At 43.4% G+C, this 15,000-nt stretch overlaps 1 protein-coding gene across 3 annotated transcripts in view; it reads right to left on the reverse strand.

Moving 5' to 3' along the window:
- The window catches only part of LOC122261988 (uncharacterized), a 21,552-nt gene extending 7,135 nt beyond the window's left edge, over nt 1–14,417 (reverse strand). For all 3 annotated transcript variants that reach the window (XM_043029902.2, XM_043029887.2, XM_043029880.2), the window contains exons 1-5: nt 14,294–14,417; nt 1,685–1,888; nt 1,198–1,433; nt 919–1,030; nt 1–627 (exon numbers count right to left, since the gene is read on the reverse strand). The exon at nt 1–627 is cut by the window's left edge. In XM_043029902.2, coding sequence (XP_042885836.2) covers nt 1–627; nt 919–1,030; nt 1,198–1,433; nt 1,685–1,818 — 1,109 coding nt within the window. In that variant the 5' untranslated portion in view covers nt 1,819–1,888; nt 14,294–14,417. The remainder of the gene's footprint in view (nt 628–918; nt 1,031–1,197; nt 1,434–1,684; nt 1,889–14,293) is intronic.
- Between the last annotated feature and the right edge of the window lie 583 nt (nt 14,418–15,000).

The raw sequence follows: 15,000 nt of genomic DNA on the forward strand, positions 1-15,000 counted from the left end.
TAGTGCCTGTTGAGGTTGTTGATGTACTGGTAGGTCTTCTCGGGGTAGTAGGTTTCGAGCGAATAGGAATAGGATGGGGTAGTATCATAGAGAATGTTCCTGGGCGGCACGTAGTAGTCCAGGATTCGTGCCAGCCGCTCCCTGTACACCGAGGAGGGCAGCGGCGTCGTGGATGACCTCACGTAGCGCTTGTACGTGTCGAAGACCTTCGTGTTGATGGGCTCCTCGTCATCGTCGTCGATGAAGGACTTCGTGTAGGACACGGAGGGGCTGCGCGTGTAGCGGACGGGGCTCACCGAGGACCTGGAGCGCCCGTAGGTCTTGGAATCCACCAACGGGTTGTGGGCGAAGGGCTTGGCAGGAGCCTCGTACCTGTCAACGGAGGAGGACCTCCGCGGCGGCACGTACGTCTTGGTGTCGGAATACGTCTCGAAGGTCCGGTAAGGCACTAACGTAAAGCGAGGGTACGCCGACGGGTTACGGAAGGGTGACGTCTCGCGATAAGGGTAAGACCCGCGTCGCTCCGGCAACTCGGTGTCGGCAATGTCGCCGCTACGGCGCAGCTCGTAGTCAAGGTCACACAGCTGGCTCAGGAAACCTTGGTTAGGGAAGATGCTCCTCTTCTTGCTGTAGGGGGACCACAGTACAACATTTAAGCATGGACACGAATAAACATGTAGAAGCGAACCTGAACAAAGAACTACTAGAGTAGATGGCGAACTGGATTTCACAATAAACAAAACATAACTTGACATAGCAGTAGGAGACCATAACTTTACATTAACGGACCATAACACAATGGCAGCCAAGCAAGAAAGAGCAAGAGCTCTGAGCCCTTCGCAGACAGCGAGGACCCTGACTCATGGATATAACATCAGAGAGGAAGAGCACGAAGCAGGGGAGCAAGCGAACACGAACCTGATGGTGGCGAGCGCCGTCTGGACATTCATGCCCCGTCGAAGCATCAGGAACCCGGCGACGAGAGAGGCCGACCGCGAGATTCCGCACTGGCAGTGCACCAGGACCTTCCCTAAGGAGGATACGCACGAGAAGGTAAGTATGTGTGTGAACGAAGGTTTGATCACAATACGAATGTAAAAAGCACATGGAACTCTGTGTGTGTGTGTGTGTGTGTGTGTGTGTGTGTATGCGAGCGTGCGTGTGTGCTTATATGCGCAATTTAACCTCCATGCCCACCTCCTTGCTGCAGCGCGTGAGCGATGAAGTCCGCTGCCTCCCTGAAGTACGGCTTGAGGTAGAAGCCAGGCATGTCCATGGCGGGGATGCCCAGGTAGAAGATGCCCTTCTTCTTGTAGTAGTTGGCGGTGGTGCTGACGTAGCCGCGGTAGACCTCGTTGTTGTGGCCCTGGGCGGCGTTCAGGACGTGCGTGACGCCGATGTCCTTCAGGAGGTTGGTCGACAGGGCCGTGTCGCTGGGGGCAGAGGGGGAGGGGGGGCGGTTCGTTTACTTTTGCTTTAAAGACTGTGGATTTCTTCGCACTTATATTGGCATAAGAAAATACAAGATGAGAGAGAGAAAGAGAGAGAGAGAGAGAGAGAGAGAGAGAGAGAGAGAGAGAGAGAGAGAGAGAGAGAGAGAAAGAGAGCAAGTGCACAATAAAGAGAAAAGGAGATCATCCCGAGCGACAGACAGACACAGAAACACAGATCCAAGGACACTTACGCGTCCCCGAGAAGGATTCCGGGGAAGACTTCATCGTAGCCGTTGATTGGCCGGAACCACCTTCCTCCTGAGGACTCGAGAAGGACGTCCTTGAGCTCTGGCGTGGTGCAGCGCTGGATCCTGCGGCGCCCCATCCTGCTGGCGGCGGGGTGGGTGGGGGGGGAGGCGGGTGACGGTGGGCGAACGTGTGGCTTTTGTGTTGTCCTGAAGAAGGAAGAAGGGAAGTGTTATTGTCATTTCTCTCTATCTATCTATCTATATATCTCTATCTCTCTCTCTATCGCTCTCTTTTTCTCTCTCTTTTCCTCCTTCCGCTCCTTTTTCTTTTTTTTTGTTTTATTTCTACTCTTTCCTCCGCTCTCTCTCTAATTCTTTCTCCTCTCTCCCTCCTCTCTCTCCTACTAAACTCTAAAACTCCTCTCTCTCTCCCTTCTTTCCTTCTATCTATCATATAATATATATATATTAAATATATATATATATTATATACTATATATATATATATATTAGATTTATAGATAGATATATTATACATATATATATATAGATGTATTATATATTATATATATATATATATATATATAATTATATATATATATATAATCTCTAAATATATTATATATATATATATATATGATACAAATGTATATATATAATAGATATATATACATATATATATATATAATATATATATATATTATATCATATATATATATATATATATATAATTGGAATACAAATTGTATATATATATAAGATTATATAATACATATATATATGTATTATATATATACATACATATATGTATTATATATATATATATATATATATATATATATATACATATATATATACATACATATATGTGTGTGTGTGTTTTATTTCCAGTTTATGTTACCCAACTTTCTTTCCCTTCCTTCTAAGTCCTGAATAAAGATGAATAAAAATGCTAAATGTCCACTCTGAACTTATTACCTCATATTCATGCGGTAAATTGGGTAATTTCGATATTACATTAATCTCTGGGGTATATCTCTGTAAAAAATGATAATGGCCCTCTCGCCTCAGGGGGTGCCTGTTTTTATACCATCTTTTCACCAAGAAACAAAATCATCAAACCTTTTAGTCTTTCCCCCTTCCCCTCACTCCCTGATAACGTCTGATAAGAAATAATGAATAATGTTATAATTAGAATTTGCGAGAGCTTAGGCACAGTGCGTGTAGTGAAATGCGGCTCGTTGTCACCGTAGAGTTTCGATATTAAGTTTAGAAAGAAAAAAAACGACCTACAAGTTTAGTTTACTGAATTATACAACTTTTATAAAATGCAATTCCTTCTACATTGTAAAAAAAAAAAAAAAAGAATGCAACTCAACGTATATCAGAAGATTTTTTCGAGGCAATATGAAAAGCACCTTCAGTAATAAGTCACGCTATTCGCTCAAGGTACCTTCTTTGTCTAATACTGAACTGTATCTTGTTGAAGGTAAAGGAGAGACAGATTACTCTAATAATTACATTTTACGCCACGAAAAAATGGAGAGGAGGGGAATATGGGAAAGATATAGAGGGTGAGTTAACAAAAAAAGAAATATGGAAGAAGAGTAATGAGAAGAAAGAGAAGAGATGATGAAAATGAAAGACGAAAGCGTGCACAAAACCTAGTGTATCTTAGAGAGAAAGAAAAAGGCGAGAAAAATTGAATGAGAGAGAGAGAGATAATCTTCTAAACCTTATTTTATCAATCAGTGACTAATCATTATGGATCGTTCATCATTTAAAAAGATAAAGATTTATATCCAAAGAAATACTATTTTCGAGTCGAATCATGAAGATCGCGGGGGAACCAAAAAAACTTGAAAGTACGCCTGTATTACATATTCTTTTTCACTTATACCAATACCTGGTGATCGCCTGAACCACATTGCTCCTTTTATGGGAATTCTCCATTTCACAAACCTTTCTCGCTCACATTGCCTCTGATAAAAAAACGCATCTTATCCTCACAGTAACTTTTTTTCTTCAGAAAACAAGAGCCTCTTCCTCAACAAACATGTGAAAAAGGAAATACCCTGGAGACGCAAACCGCCGTCCTAATAAAATCACAAGGACAACCCAAGATAAAAAGAAGAAAAAAGAAATGTTGCCGAAGCTCTTCAGAAAGAAAGCCGCTGGCCCTCGGCGTTGGGAGAAGGCGGGCGCCCACCACAAGGAATATCGGCTGGTACAAGTAGGAAGGAGTCTCGTGATCACCGATTAGTAACTGCCAGCGGGGAAATTCTCCGCGCCGGGTTCGCTCGCAAGACCGCGCGCGGCAATGCGTAGAGGTAACAGTGAGATTTGCGTCCACAAACCCCAGCGTGCACTGGGGGTTCTCACGAGGCGCTGAGGCACTGGCCAAAAAAAATGCGTTGCCCAAGCTTGTATTGCAAACTGAGAGAGAGAGAAGGGGGAGAGAAGGGAGGAAGAGAGAGAGGGAGAGTTGGGGAAGAGAGAGAGAGAGAGCGAGAACGAGAGAGAGCGAGAGAAAGATAGAGAGAGAAGAGGAAAGAGAAAGATAGAGAGAGAGAGGATGGAGAAGAAAGTTGAGAGAGAGGGAGAGAGAGAGAGAAAGAGGACGAGAGAGAGGAGGGAAATGAGACAGATGGAGAAAGGAAAAAGAGAAAGAGAAGAGAGGAGAGGAGAGAGAGAAGAGAAGAGAGAGAGAAGGGAGAGAGAGAGAGAGAGAGAATCAATAAAAAAAAACTAAAATGGGAAACGAGTAACCAGAGAGGGAAACAGTGTTGAACCGACCACCGACTAAAACTCCGTCAACAGGTTGTGACACGCCAATCGGCGACATTGACCCTAAACCAACACGCTCCCAAACTAGAAAAACCTCATATCGTCAAATAAACCTGTTTGTATATCTAATATATCTACATAAATAACTTAGTATAACTTTTTCTCCTCCTCAAGGATCCAGAAACATGAGAAATGAGTTTGAAAAGGGTTGAACAATTAGAATCAAAATGATGTCAGTTAAAAGTTTAAAGCAGAATCCTATAAAGTCAAGAACGAAGAAACAACGAGATTCTACGAAATCATCCTTCCGCGCTACGCGGTAAATAAAGCGCGATGAATATCTCGGAACGCTGAAGGGCTCGTTTAGTTTATCTTTCCAGGTGTGTGTTAAGGGTAGATGGGGACGGAGAGAGAGGAAGAGACAAGGGAAGGCAGAGGAGAGAGATGGAGAGGGACAGAGACTGATAAGAACAGAGAGAGCGAAAAGGGAAGATTTCGGAGAGATAGAGGGAGAGAAAGAGAGAGAGCGAGGGAGAAGAGAAAGAAAGAGAGCGAGGGAGAGGGAGAGAGAGAGAGAGAGAGAGAGATAAAGAGAAAGAGAAAGAGAGAGAGAGAAAGAAAGAAAGATAAACATATCGATAGATAGCTAGAAAAAGAGAAAGGCAAACAAACTAAGAAAACCAGGCAGCCAGAAACAAAGAGAGAGAAAGGATGGATAACAGACGAGCACCCAATCATCGAATCAGCTGAGTGCCGCTGATTCACGAGTGACCGAATGACCGCCTTCACAAGCCAGGCGCGATGCAGACTTTCACGTCATGATAAATCGCTTTGTATTTTAGAGGTTTTGTCAGATATCGAGTATTGGATTTTGTTGTTTATGTGCGTGCGCGCGTGCGTGTGTGTGTGTTTGTGTTTTGTGGTGTTGTATGTACCATTGTATATGGGAATTTTATCCATAATGATAACAATGATAGCAGTGATGACAATGATAATAATAATGATAACAATGATAGCAGTGATGACAATGATAATAATAATGATAACAATGATAGCAGTGATGACAATGATAATAATAATGATAACAATGATAGCAGTGATGACAATGATAATAATAATGATAACAATGATAGCAGTGATGACAATGATAATAATAATGATAACAATGATAGCAGTGATGACAATGATAATAATAATGATAACAATGATAGCAGTGATGACAATGATAATAATAATGATAACAATGATAGCAGTGATGACAATGATAATAATAATGATAACAATGATAGCAGTGATGACAATGATAATAATAATGATAACAATGATAGCAGTGATGACAATGATAATAATAATGATAACAATGATAGCAGTGATGACAATGATAATAATAATGATAACAATGATAGCAGTGATGACAATGATAATAATAATGATAACAATGATAGCAGTGATGACAATGATAATAATAATGATAACAATGATAGCAGTGATGACAATGATAATAATAATGATAACAATGATAGCAGTGATGACAATGATAATAATAATGATAACAATGATAGCAGTGATGACAATGATAATAATAATGATAACAATGATAGCAGTGATGACAATGATAATAATAATGATAACAATGATAGCAGTGATGACAATGATAATAATAATGATAACAATGATAGCAGTGATGACAATGATAATAATAATGATAACAATGATAGCAGTGATGACAATGATAATAATAATGATAACAATGATAGCAGTGATGACAATGATAATAATAATGATAACAATGATAGCAGTGATGACAATGATAATAATAATGATAACAATGATAGCAGTGATGACAATGATAATAATAATGATAACAATGATAGCAGTGATGACAATGATAATAATAATGATAACAATGATAGCAGTGATGACAATGATAATAATAATGATAACAATGATAGCAGTGATGACAATGATAATAATAATGATAACAATGATAGCAGTGATGACAATGATAATAATAATGATAACAATGATAGCAGTGATGACAATGATAATAATAATGATAACAATGATAGCAGTGATGACAATGATAATAATAATGATAACAATGATAGCAGTGATGACAATGATAATAATAATGATAACAATGATAGCAGTGATGACAATGATAATAATAATGATAACAATGATAGCAGTGATGACAATGATAATAATAATGATAACAATGATAGCAGTGATGACAATGATAATAATAATGATAACAATGATAGCAGTGATGACAATGATAATAATAATGATAACAATGATAGCAGTGATGACAATGATAATAATAATGATAACAATGATAGCAGTGATGACAATGATAATAATAATGATAACAATGATAGCAGTGATGACAATGATAATAATAATGATAACAATGATAGCAGTGATGACAATGATAATAATAATGATAACAATGATAGCAGTGATGACAATGATAATAATAATGATAACAATGATAGCAGTGATGACAATGATAATAATAATGATAACAATGATAGCAGTGATGACAATGATAATAATAATGATAACAATGATAGCAGTGATGACAATGATAATAATAATGATAACAATGATAGCAGTGATGACAATGATAATAATAATGATAACAATGATAGCAGTGATGACAATGATAATAATAATGATAACAATGATAGCAGTGATGACAATGATACTAATAATGATAACAATGATAGCAGTGATGACATTGATAATAATAATGATAACAATGATAGCAGTGATGACAATGATAATAATAATGATAACAATGATAGCAGTGATGACAATGATAATAATAATGATAACAATGATAGCAGTGATGACAATGATAATAATAATGATAACAATGATAGCAGTGATGACAATGATAATAATAATGATAACAATGATAGCAGTGATGACAATGATAATAATAATGATAACAATGATAGCAGTGATGACAATGATAATAATAATGATAAGAATAATGGTAATGATAATAATGATGATGATAATAGTAACAATAAGAAAAATGATAATATTGATAATAATGAAAATCATAATGATAAAAATGATAATGATAATAATGAAACGACAACCGTAACGTGAACAATAAAAACAACCAAAACAAAGACTATGATAACGATAACAACAACAATGATAATGATAACAATCGTGATAACAATGACAATACCTAAAACAATGAAGCTAACCACACTCCCTCCGCCCCTTGACGCGCTCTGTGCAAAATGACGAGTATTAAAAGGACGAGTATCAAGCGACCGAGGGAGCTGTGACTCGCGTGGTGTGGTTGGAAGGAAACTGGAAGGTGATGGCGTGATTTTTTTTGAGTGTGTGTGTGTGCGTGAGGTTTCGAGTCGTGTTGATGACCCTGCGTGACCTTGCTTCTTTCTTTCTTCCTCCTTCTCTTCCCTCTTTCTTGCTCTGATTTTGTTTTATTACGCTTTTTTCTCTCTGTTTGTCTGTCTATCTCTGTCTGTCCGTCTGCCTTTCTCTCTCTCTCTCTCTCTCTCTCTCTATCGATCTATCTATCTATCTATCTATCTATCTATCTATCTCTTCTTCTATACTTTCTTCCCTCTCTCTCTCTCCCTTCTACTCTCTCTCCCTCTCTCTCTCCCCTCCTACTCCCCTCCCACTCCCCTCCCTCCCCTCCCACTCCCCTCCCACTCCCCTCCCACTCCCCTCCCACTCCCCTCTCGCTCCCCTCCCACTCCCCTCTCGCTCCCCTCCCACCTCTCCCCCTCCCACCCCTCGCTCCCCTCCCACCTCTCGCTCCCCTCCCACCTCTCGCTCCCCTCCCCCCTCTCGCTCCCCTCCCACCTCTCGCTCCCCTCCCACCTCTCGCTCCCCACCCACCTCTCGCTCCCCACCCACCTCTCGCTCCCCACCCACCTCTCGCTCCCCTCTCACCTCTCCCTCCCCTCCCACCTCTCGCTCCCCTCCCACCTCTCCCTCCCCTCCCCCCTCTCGCTCCCCTCCCACCTCTCGCTCCCCTCCCACCTCTCGCTCCCCTCCCACCTCTCGCTCCCCTCCCACCTCTCGCTCCCCTCCCACCTCTCGCTCCCCACCCACCTCTCGCTCCCCACCCACCTCTCGCTCCCCACCCACTCCCCTCTCGCTCCCCTCCCACTCCCCTCTCGCTCCCCCCCCTCCCCCCTCTCCCCCCCCCCCCCCCTCTCCCTCCCCTCCCCCCTCTCCCTCCCCTCCCCCCCCCCTCCCCTCCCCCCTCTCCCTCCCATCTCCCCTCTCGCTCCCCTCCCCCCTCTCGCTCCCCTCCCACCTCTCGCTCCCCTCCCACCTCTCGCTCCCCTCCCACCTCTCGCTCCCCACCCACCTCTCGCTCCCCTCCCCTTCCCACTCCCTCCCACTCTCCACTCCCCTCCTTCGCTCCGCCTCCCACTTCCCTCTCGAAAACCTCCCTCCCCTCCCACTCCCCTCCCACTCCCACTCCCCTCTCGCTCCCCTCCCACTCCCCTCCCCTCTCCTCCCCCTCTCCTCCCTCACACCCCGATTAGGCCCTTCAGTATAAATAACCTCCTTGACTCATTCAAAGTAAGTTTCTGTTCCTCTGCGTTTTCTCTTTTCCTTTTCTTCGTTGCCCTGTTTTATTTCTACATTTATTATCTCCCTCATCTTTGTCTCTCTCCCGATCTGTGCCTTTTTGTTTGTCTGTCTGTCTCTCCTCCGTTTGTATTTTTGATTATATATAGATCTTGTATCTCTTTCTTGTCTATATCTTACCTATCTTTCTGTCTGTGTGTTTATACATATTTTTATCTACTACTCTACCTGTCTCTCTCTCTCTCTCTCTCTCTCTCTCTCTCTCTCTCTCTCTCTCTCTCTCTCTCTCTCTCTCTCTCTCTCTCTCTCTCTCTCTCTCTCTCTCTCTCTCTCTCTCGCCTTTTTTGTCCCATACCATTCTCCTCTCCCTTCTTTCTACATGTTATGTGAGCAGCGCTTCCTCGTACTCACACGCTATCACACTCTGTCTCACAGACGTGTGATATTCCTGCCTTCTTCCTCCTAAAGCTACAAAGTCCCTTTTTCCTGCAACCGTTGATCCTAAATCGAATGTTAATGTCACCTAGAGCACTGTAATTATCTTCTCTGATCCTAGTATTTACAATCCCTTTTATGGCCATTAGCTGTACCTATTAGATACTACAGCTAATGCCTTTCTTTTTGTTAAACATCTGTACTATGTCGTAAGTATGTGCATAAAGTTTTGCAAATAGAATCTACCATTAGACAAACTCATCTACATCCACATATTCAAGAAAACTAAACATACTCCAGAAAATAAAACAAGTTCGCGTGTCTGTCAACGTACAGCTCTTTACAAACAGTCGACGTCGTACGAACTACAAATATTATCGTTTTCGACAGCCAAGAATATATCCGCTGAACGGATAAGAATGTAAACAGTTCCTGCCTCACTCTGGAGAACACAATTCTGGGGTTGAAGTTACGTTTTTTTTAGCGTTTTCCTCTCATGTTTATTCTTTCATTTGATTTATTTTTTCTTTCTCTTATTTATTACTTTTTTTCATATTTTCTTTTCTTTTTTTTCCTTCGTCATTTTTTTTATCCCTACTCCTCCTCTTCTTCTAGTCCTCCAATTTCTTCTTCTTCTTCCCTATTTTCATTTTTTTTTCTCTTCTTATTTGTTCTTCTTCTTCATATACTTTTATTTCAGGTTATTCTTCTTCTCCTCCTTTGACTTCTTGTTCTCATACTTCCCACTTAGAAAAGGCAGAAGTAAATTAGACATGCTGCTCAAAGGGCCAAGTGAATGAAAACTGGCCAGAAAACAACCCGTGAATTTACAGACAGGTTTTCACCCTCGTCGCTTAGACGTGTGTGGTTACAGAGCTTGCTTTCGCTTTGCCAGGGTGGCGAATTGAGCGCTTCGTGTACGTGCATTTATGAGTGCTCTCTCTCTCTCTCTCTCGGACGATTTTTTCCTCTTCTCTCTCTCTCTCTCTCTCTCTCTCTCTCTCTCTCTCTCTCTCTCTCTCTCTCTCTCTCTCTCTCTCTCTCTCTCTCTCTCTCTCTCTCTCTCTCTCTCTCTCTCTCTCTCTCTCTCTCTCTCTCTCTCTCTCTCTCTCTCTCTCTCTCTCTCTCTCTCTCTCTTTCTCCCTCTCTCTCTCCGCCACGCAGACAAAAACACATTCTACTGTGAAAGCTCCTCGTGATCGATCCGCGACGCTAAACGATTTAATTACCCTCCTATTTTTTCATTGGAGTCACGCCCGCTACTCAAGCGTTCGCCAAAAAGAAAAAAAAAAAAAATCGATACCTTTCTTTTCTCGTTGTTTTTTTCTTTTTTTACTCTACAAACAACAATAACCTCAATACCGGAAGAAGAAGAAAGAAAGAGAGAACTCGGGAACATTTTTTTTTTCACACCTCGTTAACGAACGCACTGAATGAACACACTTGAGTACTATATCCCTAATGTATCTTTTATGAGTAGACGATATGCGTTCGCATGAGCGGACGATATGCATCCTCACGAATAAGCGATCATGTGTGCGGATACGATCATGAGGTCTACACATCCTCCCGGCGCCGAAATGTGGCATGTGCATGAAAGTAAACATTTTGAGGGGAGGTGCATGACGTCACTAGCTTGCTATGAGGTTCGTGACTATTATTTTAGCTACTAACCGTCTGTTGATAATAGTCGTGCAGCATTTTAGTTATCGATTTTCATATTATCTTTCTTTTTTTATTAATCTTTTTAGGCTATTGGTAATTCGCTACAGTGTCGAAGGAAGGAATGAAAGGGGTTCGGAGAAGCAGAAGAGGGCAAGAAAGAGAAGAAAATTAAACACAGTAGATGAAAAGGGGAGAACAAGAACAGGAGGAAAGTGAAATGAAAAGACGAAAGACAAGAAATGAGAGTTGTAATAAACGGAGTAAAAAAAGATCTGAAGGAAAAGATGAAAAGGGAGAAAGAATGAAAGAGAGAAAGTGAATCATTAAAAAAAGACAGAAGAAGAAGGAAAAGAAGAGGAAGATAATAAAGTTTAAGAAGATTAAGAAAAAAATAGGGAAGAAAAATAAAACAAACAAAGTCGATACGAAAAGTGAAAATGAAGGAAAGAGCAACTCAAACAAAGCAAGAAGAGAAACTGAAAGGTGATATCAATCCACCAAAGTGTTATTGCATATAACGGCCGATAACCTCCCCATTCCGACCCCATAACCCCCGCGATCGGGCCAGAGACGCGGCCACGAGCCACTAATACCTCGTTACAGCGCGCCCGTTATAATAACCATCAGGAAAATGCTTCATTATACGACGTAAATTGCCGTGGCGTTATGACACTGCAAGGATGGGTTCTCGGGTCTGGGGTCTCTTGCTCTGGCCAGTCCTGGTGCTGCTGGGGTCGGGCGCTCAGCCTCACTCTCTTTGGTTTGGGCTTTTTTATCCTCTTTGACTTTGGAAATCTGTTTTCCTCTAAGCCTTTTGTTCTTCCTTCTCTCCTTTTTCTTCTTCCTTCTCTTCGTTCTTTTCGTCTTCTGCTTCTTCTTTCACCTCCTTCTCTCCTTCCGTCTCCTCTGCATCTGTTAGGAGTACTGAGATAAGGTCCCTCTCGTTACCTCCTTTCTCCTATCTCCTCTTCCTTCTATCTCCTTTTCCTCCTTATCCTATCTTCTCCTTATCCAATCTCCTCCTCCTCATCTTCCTCTCCCCCCATCCAAGCCTCAGACCTGAACTCTCTCATCCCCTAGGGTGCTTGATGTGAATAGGAGGTACAAGATCATTTCGCCACCTGTGTTTCTCTTCCTCTTCTCCTCATTATCACCATCCTCTTCTCCTCCTCATTCTCCTCCTCCTCCTCCTCATTATCATCATCTTCATCTTCTTCTCCTTTTCCTCATCATTTTTTCCTTCTTCGTCTCCTCCTCGCCGTCTTCTTCCTCTCCTCTATAACCTTCCTCCTTTTCTCTTAATCTTCTCTAAACTTTACAAAAGTAACCTGCCTGTGATCCCCAACACCCCCTCCCCTCCCCCCTTCGGCTCCCTGATGGATGATGCGAATGAACGGCAATTAACCTCTTATGTTTCTCTATCTCCCCCCCCTCCTCTCCTCTCCTCTCCTCTCCTCCACTTCCTCGCCCTTTCATCAAACCCTTTTTCACCTCAGAACTCAAGCTAAGTGGCCCCGCTCCCTCCTTTTCTCCTCCCCCTACTCCTTTTCTTCCTCCACCTCCTCCTCTTCCTCATCATCATCTTCAGGCTGCACCTACTTACTCGCCCTTCTCTTTCTATTCCTACTCCTCCTTCGCCTCCTGCTCTTCCTCCTCCTTCTCCTGCTCCTCCTCCTCCTCCTTCTCCTCCTGCTCCTCCTCCTCCTTCTCCTGCTCCTCCTCCTCCTCCTTCTCCTCCTGCTCCTTCTCCTCCTTCTCCTCCTTCTCCTGCTCCTCCACTCCCTCCTCCTTTTCTCCGACCATTTCACCTCAGAGCCTTAGATGAGTGACCTGCAATACCCCCCACCCCCACCCTCCCCCCACCCTTCATCCCCCGCCTCCTTTTGTACAAATGGGCGACACAACACAATGTCCCCTTCCTCTCCCCCCCCCCTACCACTCTCCGACCGGTAATAACTTCTCCCCTCCGCCTCCCCCTCCCCCTTCTCCCCTCTCCCATCCCCCCTCCCCCTTCCCCTTCCCCTTCCCCTCCCCCTTCCCCTTGAAATGGATGAAGCGAATGAACGACACAAGAGAAAGTCGCCGCTTATGTTTCCCTTTGCGACGACAATCCGAAAGGCTCGTAAAATCTAAGTCGCTGCATTAAGCTGTCGATTCGCTCGCTCGCTCTCGTACATTCTCCGAGTTCCGCCTTTGGGACTATTGAAGACAAGGTGCAGGGTTGATCGCGATGTTGCAAATGATGTCGTTCGAGTATGTGGTTATGTGGATGTTTGTGTGTGTGTGTGTGTGTGTGTGTGCGCGCGTGTGTGTGTGTGTGTGCGTGCGTGCGTGCTTTCTTTCATTCTGTTTGAATGTTCTTTAAACGCATTCTCTTGTTTAAATTACAAACACCACTATAGCATCTTTTTTAAATAATATCAAACTTAATATGAAAAAATCATCATTTTACACAAGATACATTTTCTCCCCCCATTCCCTTTCGTGCAAGATCGTGTTTATTGCAACGTCACCACGTAAAAGCCGCGAGTCTGGGCGCCAGTAATGCCTTCTTAGTCAGCGGCTGAAAATATTTCCCGGGAAAGTTCTCGGCCGTTGAACATTCTTTACGCTCGTAAGGCATCGGCAGCCGACGCGCGAACTCTATCAAATTTTGAAGAGGGTTTATTGAAGAAGGTAAAGCAGCTTTTATGGCGGGATCAAAAGCTTTATCATCGGGTCTTTTCAGCGAGAATGTCGTCTTATAAACCATCTTGCTCAGGAGACTTTGCTTTTTTTGTCTTTCTTTTTTTTTACACATTTGCGTTAATGTTGTCTCCTCCGCGCGTGCAGCCGAATATCTAGAGAAAGTGACGCGGACGTCACGCGATGAGGCCGTTTTATGTACGTTATCCTCACATACACACGTGCACCACCGTCGCCACCTTTTTAGAATCTGTCACTTACTCATATCACCTTCGCTGACTCGCAAATTCGCCATGAAAATCCAGCAACAGCCATGGTAATGCCCCCTTATTAAAAAGCCAACATCGTTACAAAAGAAATCATCGTAACGCAGTGTGTTACGCGCGAGGTCCTCTCCCTTCCCGCCCGCCACACACCCTCGTTACAGATCCGCGACAGCACCTGGCGTGACACGAGAAGCTCCTGCACGTCCGCCGCCTCACGGGTCACAGACAGACTGAGACTGAGGGTCGAGGAGCTAGCGCGAGACTCGGCAGGTCGTGCCCCTCTCTCTCTCTCTCTCTACCTCCCCTCTCTCTCCCTCCCTCCCTTCTCGCTACCCCTCTCCTCCTTCCTCTCCTCTCCCTACCTCCCCTCGAACTCCCGGCACATCTCCCTCCCCTCTCGCTCTCACCCCTCTCCCTTCCTCCCCTCCCACTCCCTCTTCATTTCCCTCCCCCTCCTTGCCATTAGTCCCTCTTCCCCGTTACCCCCATGCTCCCCCTCTCCCCCCTGTCTCCCTCCCCCCTGCCTCGATTCCACCTGCCCCCTACCGTCCCCTCCTCCCCCCTCCCCCCTCCGCCTACTTCTCTTTAGTGGTGTTACCATCTTCATTATCATTCACACGTCTCTTGAATTCTAATGCCCTCGTTAATATTCTCTCTTATCTTTTCCACCATCATTCATATCTTCGTTAATCTCACACTTGCGTCTCAAGAGAAAAATATCTCAAGCTCCTCCCGTTAGAAAAAATCATTAACATTTTAGTGAATACAATAACTCCCTTTACAAGATTTCCCTGAATCGTCTGGTAATACTTGCGGCGGCGACAGAAAAGACCAAAACGAGAGCGGAAGCCAAGGCTACGCTTTTAACAAGCAGCTGTAGCA

The sequence above is a fragment of the Penaeus japonicus genome, unplaced genomic scaffold (genome assembly GCF_977035675.1).
Source record: "Penaeus japonicus unplaced genomic scaffold, GWHDUDI00000001_assembly GWHDUDI00000017, whole genome shotgun sequence".
Lineage (NCBI taxonomy): Eukaryota > Metazoa > Arthropoda > Malacostraca > Decapoda > Penaeidae > Penaeus > Penaeus japonicus.